The sequence below is a fragment of the Fringilla coelebs genome (assembly GCF_963513975.1).
Source record: "Fringilla coelebs genome assembly, chromosome: 6".
In the NCBI taxonomy this organism is placed as follows: Eukaryota; Metazoa; Chordata; class Aves; order Passeriformes; family Fringillidae; genus Fringilla; species Fringilla coelebs.
This window is the reverse complement of record NC_140034.1, coordinates 26,996,326-27,009,813: the sequence shown is the minus strand read 5'-3', so window position 1 is coordinate 27,009,813 and position 13,488 is coordinate 26,996,326. Positions and strand designations below refer to the sequence as shown.

Genomic DNA, 13,488 nt, shown 5'->3' with positions numbered 1-13,488 from the left:
TGGTGGATGGGAGGGAGTAATGAAATGGGAATTAGAATGGTACATATTGGGTCAGGAGGAAGACAATAAAAATTTGATGGCTCTGATTTTTTTTGTAGCTTTATTTTCAGCGAATTGAAAGGATGCCCAGAATAGTAATAGTGAATCAATGCTGAAAATTATTCTTATTGTAAATGTAAAGAGCAAGTGAATAAGGAGCACTGCTGTGAAGCCAGATGATTTTTTTGGTGTGGATTTTATTTTTAACACATTTTGGTTTAGGAAGGGAGCTCTATCAAGGGATGAGCATTGAAGGCATTTAACTTGTATTATGGCACTAAATTTTCAAGACAGGAAAAGAGTGAGATGGTGCAATGGGAAATTTTAGCAAAAGGGATAAGAAGCATTAATAGCTCTTTGTTTTTCAAACTTTTGTAGTCTTTTCGTGTTCTAGTACAAATGTAAGAGTCTATGCACACTTGTTTGTGTATCAGCAGAAGATATGTAGCAGAAATGTACATGCTTAGTGCAGATCAGTACTGTATGCCTCTTTCTGTGTTTTGTGTTTTGGCAAATATCCATCCATCTTAGGATACTTGCTAATTTCAAAACTGACATGTGTTTCACAATCTTCATGTGTTTATCCATTTTATCTCCAAGTAATGGAGGCAGATAGTCTGTAGCAAATATTTACAGTTTACATTTCATAGAACTAAACAAAGCTGCTATATGTATATGCTTATATTAGAAACAACAAAGATTGTAGTTTTTTGCATATTTGCAGCGTGTAATTCTAAAATACAGTACACTTACTTACAGTGTCACTAGAGTGGGAAATTTGCCAGCTTTTCCACAATTACAAAAATACTTGTCCTGTTTATTTCTTCTGTTTTGAGATGCCTCAGCCTGAGGTAGAATAGAGATGGTTAGATCAGGCTAAAGTCTGCCACCTCATAGTTTTGGCAAAAGGGAAAAGTTAATCAAAGCAATAGGAGCGGTTGCATCTTTAGGGAGTTGGAAAGCTTTTCTATTTTATTTTTGTGATCTAGAGTATGAGAATGAAAAGATCCGGACATTTCATCCCTAAAGAAAATCATTGGTATTATGTATTTGTTCTGTTTAGAAAGGTCCTTTGCTACTGGAGGTATTTTAAAAAGAGGAACAACACTCAGAAATAAATAGTGACTGACTAAAACTGTACCAAGATATGCTACTAAGACTGCATTTACGGCTGAAAGATGGTAAACAATAACTCCGAATGCTTGTGAGATTTTTCTTACGTCTTTAAATAAGCTTTCCTTTAAATCAAGGAAGGTCAAGTTTCATTCTCTTGTTTTATCACTGAAATTAAAGAAACTGTTTCAAGGGCAAGATAAGATGACCCATTCATACCTTACAAAAAATGTTTTTAAAATTCTTATACTCATTTTCTCTTATGTTGATTTTGCTGAGACTAAAGGACAAATAAACTAGTTTCTTCTCCTTCTGAACCAACTTACATCAATGGAAATCTCTACACTAGTGGTTCAGCTGTGATGTTGATGTTTACAAAAGCTTGCTACAGGAATTTGTATAATCTTCACTAATTTGCCCATTTGTTAATCACCTTGAAAGGTCCTGTCTGTCCAGAGAGATCTGCCTTAACCAGTCCCAATCAGTATGTACATATTAAAGAAAATTATGGTACTTCCTGGACCCCAGAATGTTGATGCAGAGCTGTACTGTAGCCAGAAATGTGGAAGGTGACAGAAAGCTCTTTCTTTCCACTCCTCTGTCCCCCAGTTAGAGTACTTCTATTGTCACCCTTTGATTTGCATGTTCCTGTGTTTTTTGGGGTGGGTGTGACTGAAGGATTATGGGCTTGATTCTTTTTGTTTCCAGCTGAAGCTACAGAACCTGTTCTCTTGCCTTTCTTCCCTTAATGAAGCAGTATCCATACAGCTCCCTGTTGCTTTATTGGCTTGCATTAGCAGCTGATATGAAAAGGGATTATAGTTGCTGAAAGGAATTGACAATCATAGAGAGAAGTGTTAAGAAAACCAGAAAAACCCAAAAACATTAGCCAACATCTTACTGCTGAACTGGAAGCATTTGCAGTAAATGTACTTTAAATGTCTTTGAGGATTAAAAAAAAGGCAAAAAAAAAAAAAAGCCTAACAGCATAGTGAGAGTGTATTTACAGCAAACATTTCTTGGCCTGGTTCCTCAGCTGTCATGGTTATGACTGTGCAGTTACTGCTGCTGTGGGAACAGGCTGGGAGAGTGTTTTCTTTGCTCTGCTTCCAGTAGTCTCATCTCTCACACATATTACACAGGTATGCATGTGTCTCTCTCCTTTGCATAAAACAAAACAAATGTAAAACATGCAACTGTTTTGCTGGGTTTGTTGACTAGACAGGAAGAAATGGCCGAGAGCTCATAATGTCTCAAAATGGCTGTGCTGGGGTTAGATTTTTTATTTTTTCCCCTTAAGGTTTTAAAGGAAAGTGGCTTAAGGTTTCTCTGCAGCAAAGTTTAGAACTTTGCGCCTAAATGGCATTCAACATCATTCTTGGACAGAAGTAATGATTTAAGCATGATTTGAAGTGTTTGCTGAACAGGAATAGTGGTGGTAGAGGAGTGAAGGAAAGAGAAGGCTTTGCTTGTTTTCTTTTCTAAGTGAAACTTCCATTATTTATGTAAACTTCTTCAAAAAAATAGGAGACACCTAATGCTACTCTTGTACTTTGTTCTTCTCCACTAATAAGAGGGTTTGTTCTTTGCTTTTAGCTGCTGTAGGTTAGATGCAAAAAGGGATGTGGTCATGGCTGTGCTGTTCTTAAGAGGCTGGTGCCCTGCCTGCAGGAGTGAGAAGTTAAACCAAAGCTTAGCCTGGAGTCACTGATGCCTGGAGCGGTGAGGATCCATCACTTACCATTCTCAGTGTTACTGAGGGATTACTTTGCCCACCTGGAGGTACCTTCAGACACTTTGGCAGTGCCATAGCAGAATAGGTGCTGTATCTTGGAGTGCTGAAGTTTAGAGCTTGCTGTGGAATAAGTGGAAATTGATGGTGTGAGTCAGTGGGAGTAGGTTTGCCTAGTGGAGTGAAGTGGTGCTGAGGATGTTGAATGAGAGGGCTGTAAGGAAGTGCCTGTGGGCTCACTTTCTGTTTCTGTCCTGGGTTTCAGCACCTGAACGTAACCTTCTTGGACATCTGTGTGGAGTGAAGATTTAAAGCCAAAAGTGAGCATCTTCTGTTATATGCCAAGCTCCTTCTTTTAGCTGAACTTTACAGGCTTATTCTCTGTTCATAATAACAGCCTTGGAAGCCTGGAGGTGTGAGGTACAAGTTTGGTTGTGTTAACAGTTTAGCATTTAAGGCTGTATTAGCTGCTATCCTGGAGAGTGCCCTGCAGTCCCATGCAGCAGTCATAACCCTCTGCACTACAGCCAGAGGTGCAGGATTCCTGAGGGCAGGGGGAGCATGACCAGGTCTGTGCAGGAGATTCAGCTTTAGCTTTCTAGGTGAATACCTTAGCTGCCAGCCTTGTATAGGATCATGGTGGCTTCTGTGGCTTTTGCATTTTTGCTTCACGGTTTTATCCAGCTAAATACCTCCTGACTGGGAAATGAAAATGAGATCTTCCCATTTTTAGGTAGGTTCTCTCATGTCTAATTGTGATATTAAGCAGTTGCTGTTATAACAGTAGAGTGACAGGCTTTGCAATTTTGTTTTTTGTTTGATTCTTCTGTTTTTTAATGGCCACATGTGCTCAGCTTTTTGTTGGGTTCAGTGTTGCCGGTGGCAGGTGCGTTTAGAGATTGCCTGCTACATTGGACTTGTAAGACTTTCTTCTTCCCACAAATGTGTGTATAATTAATGGATCCCAAATTGGCTTCAGGTTGAAATTTTATGCTCAATGGAGATTTTCTATTTCCTTTCCTGAGCAGTCAGGATGTTTGGGAGAATGTGTAGGTGGAGCTCACCAAAGCTGCTTTTTGAGCGTGTTTTTTTTTCCATTTTTCAGCCATTCTTTTTCATCTTTTTGATCAAAATAGGAGTGGAACCTCGTTACCTTGGAATATTGACTGAACTTTGACACATTATTTAGCATTACACATTAATTTTAGTTATTAAATAATTATGAGTGTAACTGTATAAACAGATTTTAAAAATTAATATTGAATTAATATATGTTAAACTGATTGCACAGAGTTGTTTCTTTTATTTTTAATAATCCAGCTTGCATTCTGTCTGTTGGAAGCTGACAGATTGATCCTTCACTCAAACCATCCTCCCATATCTCTTTTGCTCCCAGAAAATAGCTGCAGATATCCAAGAATAGCAGCAGGTTTTGTACCAGTATTCTTTGTAGAAAGTGATTATTTCTCACATCCCAAGTGATTGACACAAACGTAAAGTAATTGTGCTTAAGGTACCAGAGATTAGTGTCATAGGGCTTTTTCCCCCCTCCCCCTTCCTAACAAAGGAAAAACTGCTTTTCTGTACTATTCATGAAGCTGTAGAAGATGTTTCACTTCTTAGTGTGTTTTGCTCCATCAATAGTATCTTTTAAAAGAAAGATTATGTTCTCCTTTGGAATCCAGCTCTTATACGCAACACTCATTTAAATTTTTTTTTACTAGATTTTTTATTCTGTATAAAAAACTATTAAATAAGAACTGGAGCTAAAGAAAAAGCCAGGAAGTGAATAAAAATATGAAGACTCTCCATTGCTTGGCACTAATCTCTGGATGTCCCTGAGACTCATGGTATCAGCACCATCAGCAAATTATTTTAATTAGGTTTAGAATACAAGTAACACTTTTATTGTTGCAGATTCATAACTGAAGACACTAGTGAATGCAAAAACATGGTTCTGTGGGCATAGCAATTATTTTGGCAGTCTATAATTTCACACTTTAATAGATTATCTGTTGTCTAATTCATAGTAAACGTTCTTACTTAGCCAGAAATATGGCACTCAGCACATCTTTAAATTGTGGCTATGGTATGTGTGGGACTGCAAAATATGTATAGTTTTAAAATTTGGTTTTGTTTTTACATCTTGTCTGTGTCATTAATGCCCTTTCTGTGTTCTACTGTTTGTAAGGACAATGTATATGCAATTTTTCTTGCACCTTTCTGACCTAAAGGCAGATTTTTGACAGAGAACATACACCAGCTTCAGAGTCACAGTCCCGTGGTCATGAATCTGCTCTATTCACTCTTATACATACTCTTGCTTACATTCTTTTCTCACATTCTTTCATCTTCTTCAATCTTCCTGTAGAGCTGAAAGGTTCTATATTTTGTGCAGCCTTGTTGTTACTTCTTGTTGGAAGTATTGATTTTTATGCTTTGACATAATTCAAGCAGATGCTCCAACACTGACTTCATTTGCAAGGAGTGACTTTTTTGAATTCGGTGACTGCTGAAGATATACTGGTGAATTTAATTACAGAAATTTTGGAGGACAAATTTAAATCTATATTGGTAAAAAACAGATTGTTTTAAAAAAAATAAAATGAGCATTTTTAAATTTAAAATTCATGTTTCAACTCAAGGCTAGTTACTTTAAAACCTGATAACTTCTCACCAGGCAGAAAATTAAGTTCTATATTGAAATTTACTCTCTTTTGGCCTCTGTTCAGTGGTCTACATCTAATTGATTCTATTTTAGTTTTTATGTTGCACTATTTATGGTATTACTGGAGGGTTTTCTTCAGCAGCATTTTAAGTTTCTTGAATAACACCTATCGTGTTACTTTCTTCAGTAATCCTTTTTCAGAAGGCCTTAGACTGGCCTCTGTAGAAGTTCCCTTTTCTGTACAAGAAAAGAATTGTGCATTGTAGTTGAGAAACAGAATACTCTGACATTTTTAATCTAATGATTTTTAGTTTAAGTGCTGATTTAAAATCATTGTTTCAGTGATCTTCATTAAATGGCACCTACAGTAGTCTGTTGGTACCTCAGTAAGGAATTTATAAATTTTTTTTTTCTTATGCCAAAAAATGAACTGAAACTTAAGAAGAAAATTCTATTTACTTCTCAAGCAGCTTAAGGAAGTTAAATAACGTACAAAGCAATTTAGGAACATGGCTTTCCATTGCATAGTTTAGGTATTCAGTCTTAAATTCTATATCAGCTTTTAACATCATTACAGAAGTATAGGCTGAAATACATGTGGGGAGTGGGCTTATTAAGCTTCTGCCTTTTGATATTTGTTGCCAATACTTATAATATTTCCTTCTGTTTTTGTTTTATGGAAAACCTGATTCAGACAGCTTATGTAAATTTTATGAGCTTAAGTTGGGTCCTGATAATACTGCCTTAAAAATGTGTTATTTTGCTTTGGGTTTGATAGCTAAACAGTGATTTTGCCTTTCTGTGTTAGTAGGAGAACTCAAAGAGAATTTGTGGTTTTTAACATAGCTGTGTCAACCTGGTGATTAGTTTAATTAGATTAGAAGATGTGATGCTAGCCCAGTTTCTTCTTGTTGACCTTTACCTAACTTTTGTGCTTAGTTTTATTGTAAAAGGATGTAGGAATAGACACTTGCTTATTCTGTATTTCTTTTCCTGTTGTCATTATTCAGCAGCTGAACTATAGGCAATTCTGTACTGTAGAACCTGGGAAAACAACTCCATGGTGTGTTTCTGAAGAAAAGTTTCTGCAAATTATGTATTGCAGACTGTGGTTCAAGGGCAGAGAGAGCAACAGACCCTTGATCAATCTCAAGACAGCGTAATAGAAGTTTGCTTTCCAAACTATCATCTTTTAGAGAGCAGACTGTAAAATGGGAATCACAGCTCACAAAAGCTCTTTGTAGTAACAGCTTGAACCTAGAGGAGGAATATGTGGTAGTGCTGAGACAGTCTTCATCAGAATCATTCCTTGTCAGTCAGCCTCAGACATTATCCCCTGGCTCTTATGGGCTTTCCAGACTGCCCCACATCCTCCCTTCAAGCTGATACGATGTTGGCTGGGCTTCCTGGAGAAGCTTGGTGTTGAGTGCCTTCCTGTCTCCTGGAACACCACACAGAGAATAACCTCTTTATTGTTGCTTTCTGGCAGGTGTTTTGTTGGTTATACAAATGAAGGTGACAGAAAACTTCAGGTTACAGTGTTTGCCTTCAGCTCTTAACATTATTAAAAGCCAACAGAGAGGAAGAGGAGGAGGCCAGTTTCTGTTCCAGTTGTTGAATTGAGCAGCAGTTGGGCATTCTTCCTAGATACTTCTAAAAGTTACTCTTGACCTGTATAGCAAAAGACTAGGAGGATTTCCTTCTCCTTGTGGATGTCTTTGTAGCAAACTGTTCTTACGGTTCACCTCAGTTTCTCTCTGAACTTGGCACAGCAGACTGCTCATAAATACCTTAGAGGAATTTGAACTGTTGCAGTGCATCTGTTTTTCATGGTGTTATATTGCAAGGCTTTGAGATTGGTTGAGCATCAGAGGACAAGTCAAAGGGGCAGTTGTGTTTGTTGAGAAAGTGTCCAGTTGTGTTAAGCACTGTGGCATATCCTGTTGTGATACTACCAAAGAGAAGGTTTCTGTAGGGGCTAAAATCTTCTGGATTATGTCTGGGGAATGTCTCCTTTCTTTATCAAATACTTCTGAAAGTACATTAAAAAATTAGATTAAAATGCCATGTTTCATTATGCTGTTCCTAGATTATCTGTTTGTTTACACTGTGAAACTATTTACTTGTTCCTAATGTTTGTGTGTGTCTAAGCAGCATTTTGTAAGTAATTTTTCAAAGAATTATTTTATCATATTATTGTTTTACCATATTATTTTCAAGGAATTATTATATCTTAAAATGCATGGTTTTTATTTTAAATGCATGTTTTATCTTAACACATAAGTACATGTGAATTGGTATATAAATCTTCACCTAGGAACACAATTTCTTACCTTTACTTTGTTCAGCTGTTTGTCTGCATTAAATCATTAACATACACACAAAGCAGTTAGGAGAGGAGGATCTGGCAGGAATAGAACTTAAACTGCCTGCACTGTAGCTCTTGCTGTTTCTCTGATACTGGTGTTCAGTTTGCCTGGCTGCTGCCAAGTCTGCACCTGCATGATGCTTGATTGTAACTCTGCATGTATTCCTCTTAATACGAACAAATAAATAATATCTTCTGTTATTTACCAAACAACCAAACATGAGGATTACTTCAAAGTCATAAGTAGCAATCCCTCTTCTGTTCTAATGCTTTATCATTTCTGCCTCATGCACAGAGGATGCTCAGGCTTCATTCCTCAGCAGAAATGTCATCTATATCTCTGTGTTCTACCTTGGGTTTAACTTGCTATTTAGAACCCCTACTCAAAATGCATATCTGGTATTTTGATTATGGATTGTCACATAAACAGAATGATTGATTAAAGTAATTTACATAGAAGCATTCCTGGGGTTTCTGAGCAAGGGAAAATACACAGAAGCACATGGCACTTAATTACTTTGCTTAACAATAAATGTCAAGTTAAACCTTTTTAAAAAAAGATGAATGCTGTGCTTAAGGAAAACGCAATTACATTTCTATGCTTTGAAATGTTTTACACACTGTATACATTAGAGGGGCAAAGACATTAACACCCTGTACATACAAAGGTGCTGACAGATTTCAGATGCTACAAGGCAGGCTTTTGTAGTCCTGTCTGCCTATTGCTTGCAGAGGGAACTCGTTGACTGTAATGTGCTGTTAATCTGAGCTCATTTTCCTGTGTGAAACTACATTTGCATACACACACACTTCTTGGAACTCATTGAGAACATGAGGACAGTGGTCCTCAATTGGTAAACAATTGGTAAATTGTTGCATATAAACAGGATTTACATTCAAATTAGTGTTTTATAGCACAGCCCGATTATTTGTTCCATTTTAATAATGTTGAATTATGGCAAAAGTAGATTTCAAAAAGCCACTTCTGATTTATGTTCCAGTTCTAAATTTAATTAAAAGTGTCTTTCCCCTCTTTCTTTCTACGATGCCGCAGTTTAGTGACAGACCTGGAATTTCTTCTTCCGTTAAATACAGTGTACACTTCTATAACTATTTGTCCAAATTACATTCAATAATGTGTTTAATAAAAGATCTTCCTACTGCTGTGTTCCCGTGGGAGGGTAATGGAGGAGCAGCTGAATGACATTCAATCCTTGCAGAATAGAAGCAAATAAGAGGAAGTCCACGGTGAGAAATGGGGTTACGTGCAGCATTCCCCAGCCCAAGTCTGAGCAAATCTATATGTCCACTACTGCTCTCTACTAGGCAAATAGAGTAGCTCAGTTCTTTCCAGAAATTTTGGCTGTATCGTCTTGGTGCAGGTCTCCCTTCTTGCCCTGAGTTACAAATGAAAAAGAGGAAAATAAAATTTTGAGGATAATTACTTGACTGCATTCAAAATAAAAAGCATGGTTAGTTTTGATTAGCAATGGTTTTCCAATCTAGTTTGCCACCTGACTGTCACCAGTTCAGCACCACCAGCAGTGGCGTGGCTCAGAGAGGTTTGTGGAGAGTGGTTCTCTTATATATTCAGTACTTAGGGACCTTGGCACCTTGCTATGGCTTTTTCTGAACTTGTGTGACAAAATCCTGTCTGCTGCCTACTGTACACAGTGGCAAGATGTCCTCTCCACTCCTGCTGGAATGGTATAGCTTCTCCATTTTTCTGTGCTCAAATTTGTAAGAATTAAAACAGACTACACTTAATTTGATAGGCAGCTCATTCTTTTTTGTTTTCAATCCATGAATTTGAAGGAAATATGTGAAATAAGATGTTTACACTGCCATAAATTAAATAAAGTGTTATAATTTAATTACGCTATGTGTTAACAGAGTATTTTTCCTGTTGCCTAGCAATGAGATTTACCATGAGATTCATCATGTGCTTAAGACTCCTTTATTAACTTCAGTTTTCAAAGGTTTATAACTTTATTAAAAAATCATTATTTGTAGGACAAACCAGAAAGTGCATGTTGGATGTTTTGAGGTCACTTACTAAGGAAGTTTGAGGCAGAAAGCTCTGGTGCCCTCTGATTTCTGTACCCTTTCTCTCCTACTACAATATGGGGTAAATTCTGAAAGTAACTTCTTGAGCAAAACTTTGTCTATCCTCACAGATCTGAATGTCTAGGAAAGGCTTTGAGCTGCTGGTGTTTGCTGTCACCTCCAGTAGTGTTGCACAACTGTAATGCTTGATCACATGCAACTTGATGAAGGAGACTAGTGCTTGAAGAGGTTGGAGGAGGAGCAAAACCTTTGGAAAGGCTGAAAAGAAAAGCTCTAGGTCAAGCCCAGAAAGTCAGTTTGTTTCACAAGAGGAGCCAGCTTAAAGTTAGCTTCAATTATATGCAAAAGCAGACAGCTTTTAGCTTGAGGAGAAAACATTCTCCTTTCCAGTTCTCTCTGATAAGGGTGGGATTTAGATTGTTTTGTACTACTCCATAAGGCAGTGCTGTACCTAAAAGGACTTGAATGTGAGCTCCTGGAGAAAAGGGCTGAAAACTACCAAATATCCAAGCTTTTTGTCCAAGAATATATCCAAGAACCAAGTGTTTTTGGCAGAGAAATTGTTTAGAAACTGTGTTAGAGTGATAGTAGTGCTGTGTCACTCATAGATGTGTTTCCAGACTGCATCTTGCAGCAAGGCAGAAAGCAAAATAGGTTTATTGATTCTATTTTATAGAAGCATTTAAGGAACGAGAATATGATTACTGGAATGGTATTATACATTGTATATATATATATGGACTTAACAAAAGATGCCAGAATCAAGCTTCATGAAGATGGGGGGGAGGAGGCATTTTGAATTAATCCATTAATCCTTTTTAAAAACTAAAGCTGCCTATAGCTACTTAGCATTTCAGAATGGTTCTGATTATTATGAAAGATTTGGATTTTGCATATTGAGATTTATGCACATTACTTACAGAAGGTCTGTGTGTTTCGTTGCAAATCTTCAAGGAATGGGGCTTTATTCACGTTTTAAACTACTACATCTATATAATTTCAATTTGTCACCTTTAAAATGGTTGATTTGTAATTAAGAAACATAGAAATTTGAAGTTCATGCCTTCATGTGAGCAGAGTAGTTTTTACTAGACAAGGAGGCGTTAATCGGCACTGGCATTTATCTGGTGCAAGATTACTCAAGAAAACCAGAGTGAAAACCAGACTTTTTTGTTAAATAAAATGGTTTCTCTACCCATGATTGTTTCAGTATGTATATTTTTGCACATATATGTAGTTTTTCTTTGGAGATATGTAGTCTCAATATGGTTATGAATGGTAATTGATTTTAGTCTGCTAGATGTATGGATTTTTTTTGACAAAATGTGGATATTATAAATGACATAGATCAATATCAAATGTGAAAAAATGCAGCATTTGCTGTGGTTAACAAGTGGCATTTCCTGTTTAGCTAGACTGTCTTAGGCATGGTTTAGTGTTCCTGCAGCCTTTGTATAGAAAATGAGAAAAGGGAGATGTGCCTGAGAGTCCCTGATTTCGACACCCAAAGTTAGACTTTTCAGCTAACCTTTTCCATTCTTATTCTCTCCTAAATGCTCTGAAATCTTCCTTCTTCCTTAGTCTGCCTTGAAAAGTTCCATTTCTCACTGGAGTGCTTAGTGGGTTAGTGAGTTAGTGATCTGGATTTCATGTAGGATGTGCTTCCCTAGAAGATCATCATCCATACAAGAACTCAATGAAAATGAATGAGTATTGCCCTGACAGGGTCTAGTATTCATTCCATGCAATAACTTGGGGACTGGCAAAATGTTGATTATTTTTTGCTGTTAAAATGACACTTGAGGAAATGTATAAAATACAATGTTCTAGTTTGGCGTTTTCCTGTTTTAAAGCAGCTCATACAGTTGTATCTTGCATATGTTTTATGAATCAGAAGCATAACATATAACTCCATTATGTCTGTTGGGAAATGTTTAGATAAAGTATAGAGAACTCCATTATATGTAGTACTATATATATACACACTATATTTATACTATATGCTCCATTATATAGAATAGGCCTAGGATCATTTCTGTTCTCACTAAGAGAGCATTTATCTCAGTGCACTGTGCTTTAGGGAGATTTTTTTGGCTCTCCTGGAAAATCTGTCCTAGTAAAAAAATGTAAGTAATCACAGCATTCTCATAGTGGAGTCTAATATCTTTAATGGATGCTCTCATTTGATGTCTAGCAGCCATTAAACTTTTTAAATTTTGGAATCTTAAGAATGTTGTCACTCTGTATAATTATAGCTGGTGATTTTAATTTAACGGATCTGGGGTGTTCTGTTTCTTTATTTTTCTTTTCTCCCAACACCTCTTTTTCCTATGAAAAAAATCCAGTACTGATAGCTCTAACCTCATAACAACAAAACAGAAAGAAAAGCTAAATATGTATGTAGTTAATAAACTACATAGTTCCAACAAGTGATAAGAAGGAAGGAAAGTAGTCTTAAATTAATAGAAATAACTCCTAAGTGATATTTGTTGCACAAACCCCTCATTTTTAGCCTGAATTTTACCTAACATTTGCTTCTAACCCATGATTAAGCAGCTTAAAGTAAACATCTTAAGTTATTGCTAATTTTTTTGGGGGGGAAATAATTAAATAATGATTATGCCAATGAAGTTCATTATAAAGTTGCATTCATAGTTTTGAGTGATCAGCAAAGATTGTCTCAGGAAAATAAGGTCTTGATCCTCTGCTGAAAGTGTGACTAAGAGGGCGTCTCAGTATTATTCTTTTAGAGGTCCTTGGTCCACTTGTTTACATTACAAGAAACAAGGACTGCACTAAACCACAAAGTGCCCTAAATAAAAGCGTGTAAATCTCCACATATGTTTATATTGTTGTCTTCTAGGTTGACTGGGGTCAGCTGGACTATTTAGTGATTGACATGCCACCTGGCACTGGGGATGTACAGCTGTCAGTATCACAGAATATTCCAATTGCAGGTATGTATATTGCTTGACTGCTTTAGAGATTTGTAGTTCATTAGGTTCAGTAGCTTTAGAAAAATCTTATTTTAAAACACCAGTCAAAAATTACTTTTATTTTTCTTTCCAGCGTGCTGAGAAATTGTTTTATTAGTTGTGTGGTGTTGGAAACATTTTCAGTGATTTTTAACGTGTTAGCATTACAGTTGGGCTGCTTTCTTTTAAGAGAAGTTTTGAAAAGATGGAGAAGTCAGCTGTAAGCTAACTCTCGAAGGAAGGACAGTCTTGCCAAAACCTGCTGAGTTTTGTAGTGCAAAATTTCCTTCTCTGTACCTACTACATAGTGAAGAGAACGAAATAAAAGGGTGATTTCATACCCATTTTCTTAGATATGGTACCTAGTAGGTTCCATGTGTCAGTAGCAAAGCAGGAAGGCCTTTAACTCCCAAGGTTTTAAACAATGAGGTAAAACATGACTCTGTCATATAACTTTTTGCTAAAGTAGAAATTAATTGAATAAGCTACATAAGGGCAGTAAAATGATGCAGTTAAAGGGTTGTGG

At 36.7% G+C, this 13,488-nt stretch overlaps 1 protein-coding gene across 1 annotated transcript in view; it reads left to right on the top strand.

Annotated features, from left to right (window-relative positions):
* Positions 1–13,488, top strand: part of NUBPL (NUBP iron-sulfur cluster assembly factor, mitochondrial) — a gene marked incomplete at its 5' end in the record, with an annotated part of 78,336 nt that overhangs the window by 35,541 nt on the left and 29,307 nt on the right. The window contains one exon of the mRNA XM_084207620.1: positions 12,851–12,944. Coding sequence (XP_084063746.1) covers positions 12,851–12,944 — 94 coding nt within the window. The remainder of the gene's footprint in view (positions 1–12,850; positions 12,945–13,488) is intronic.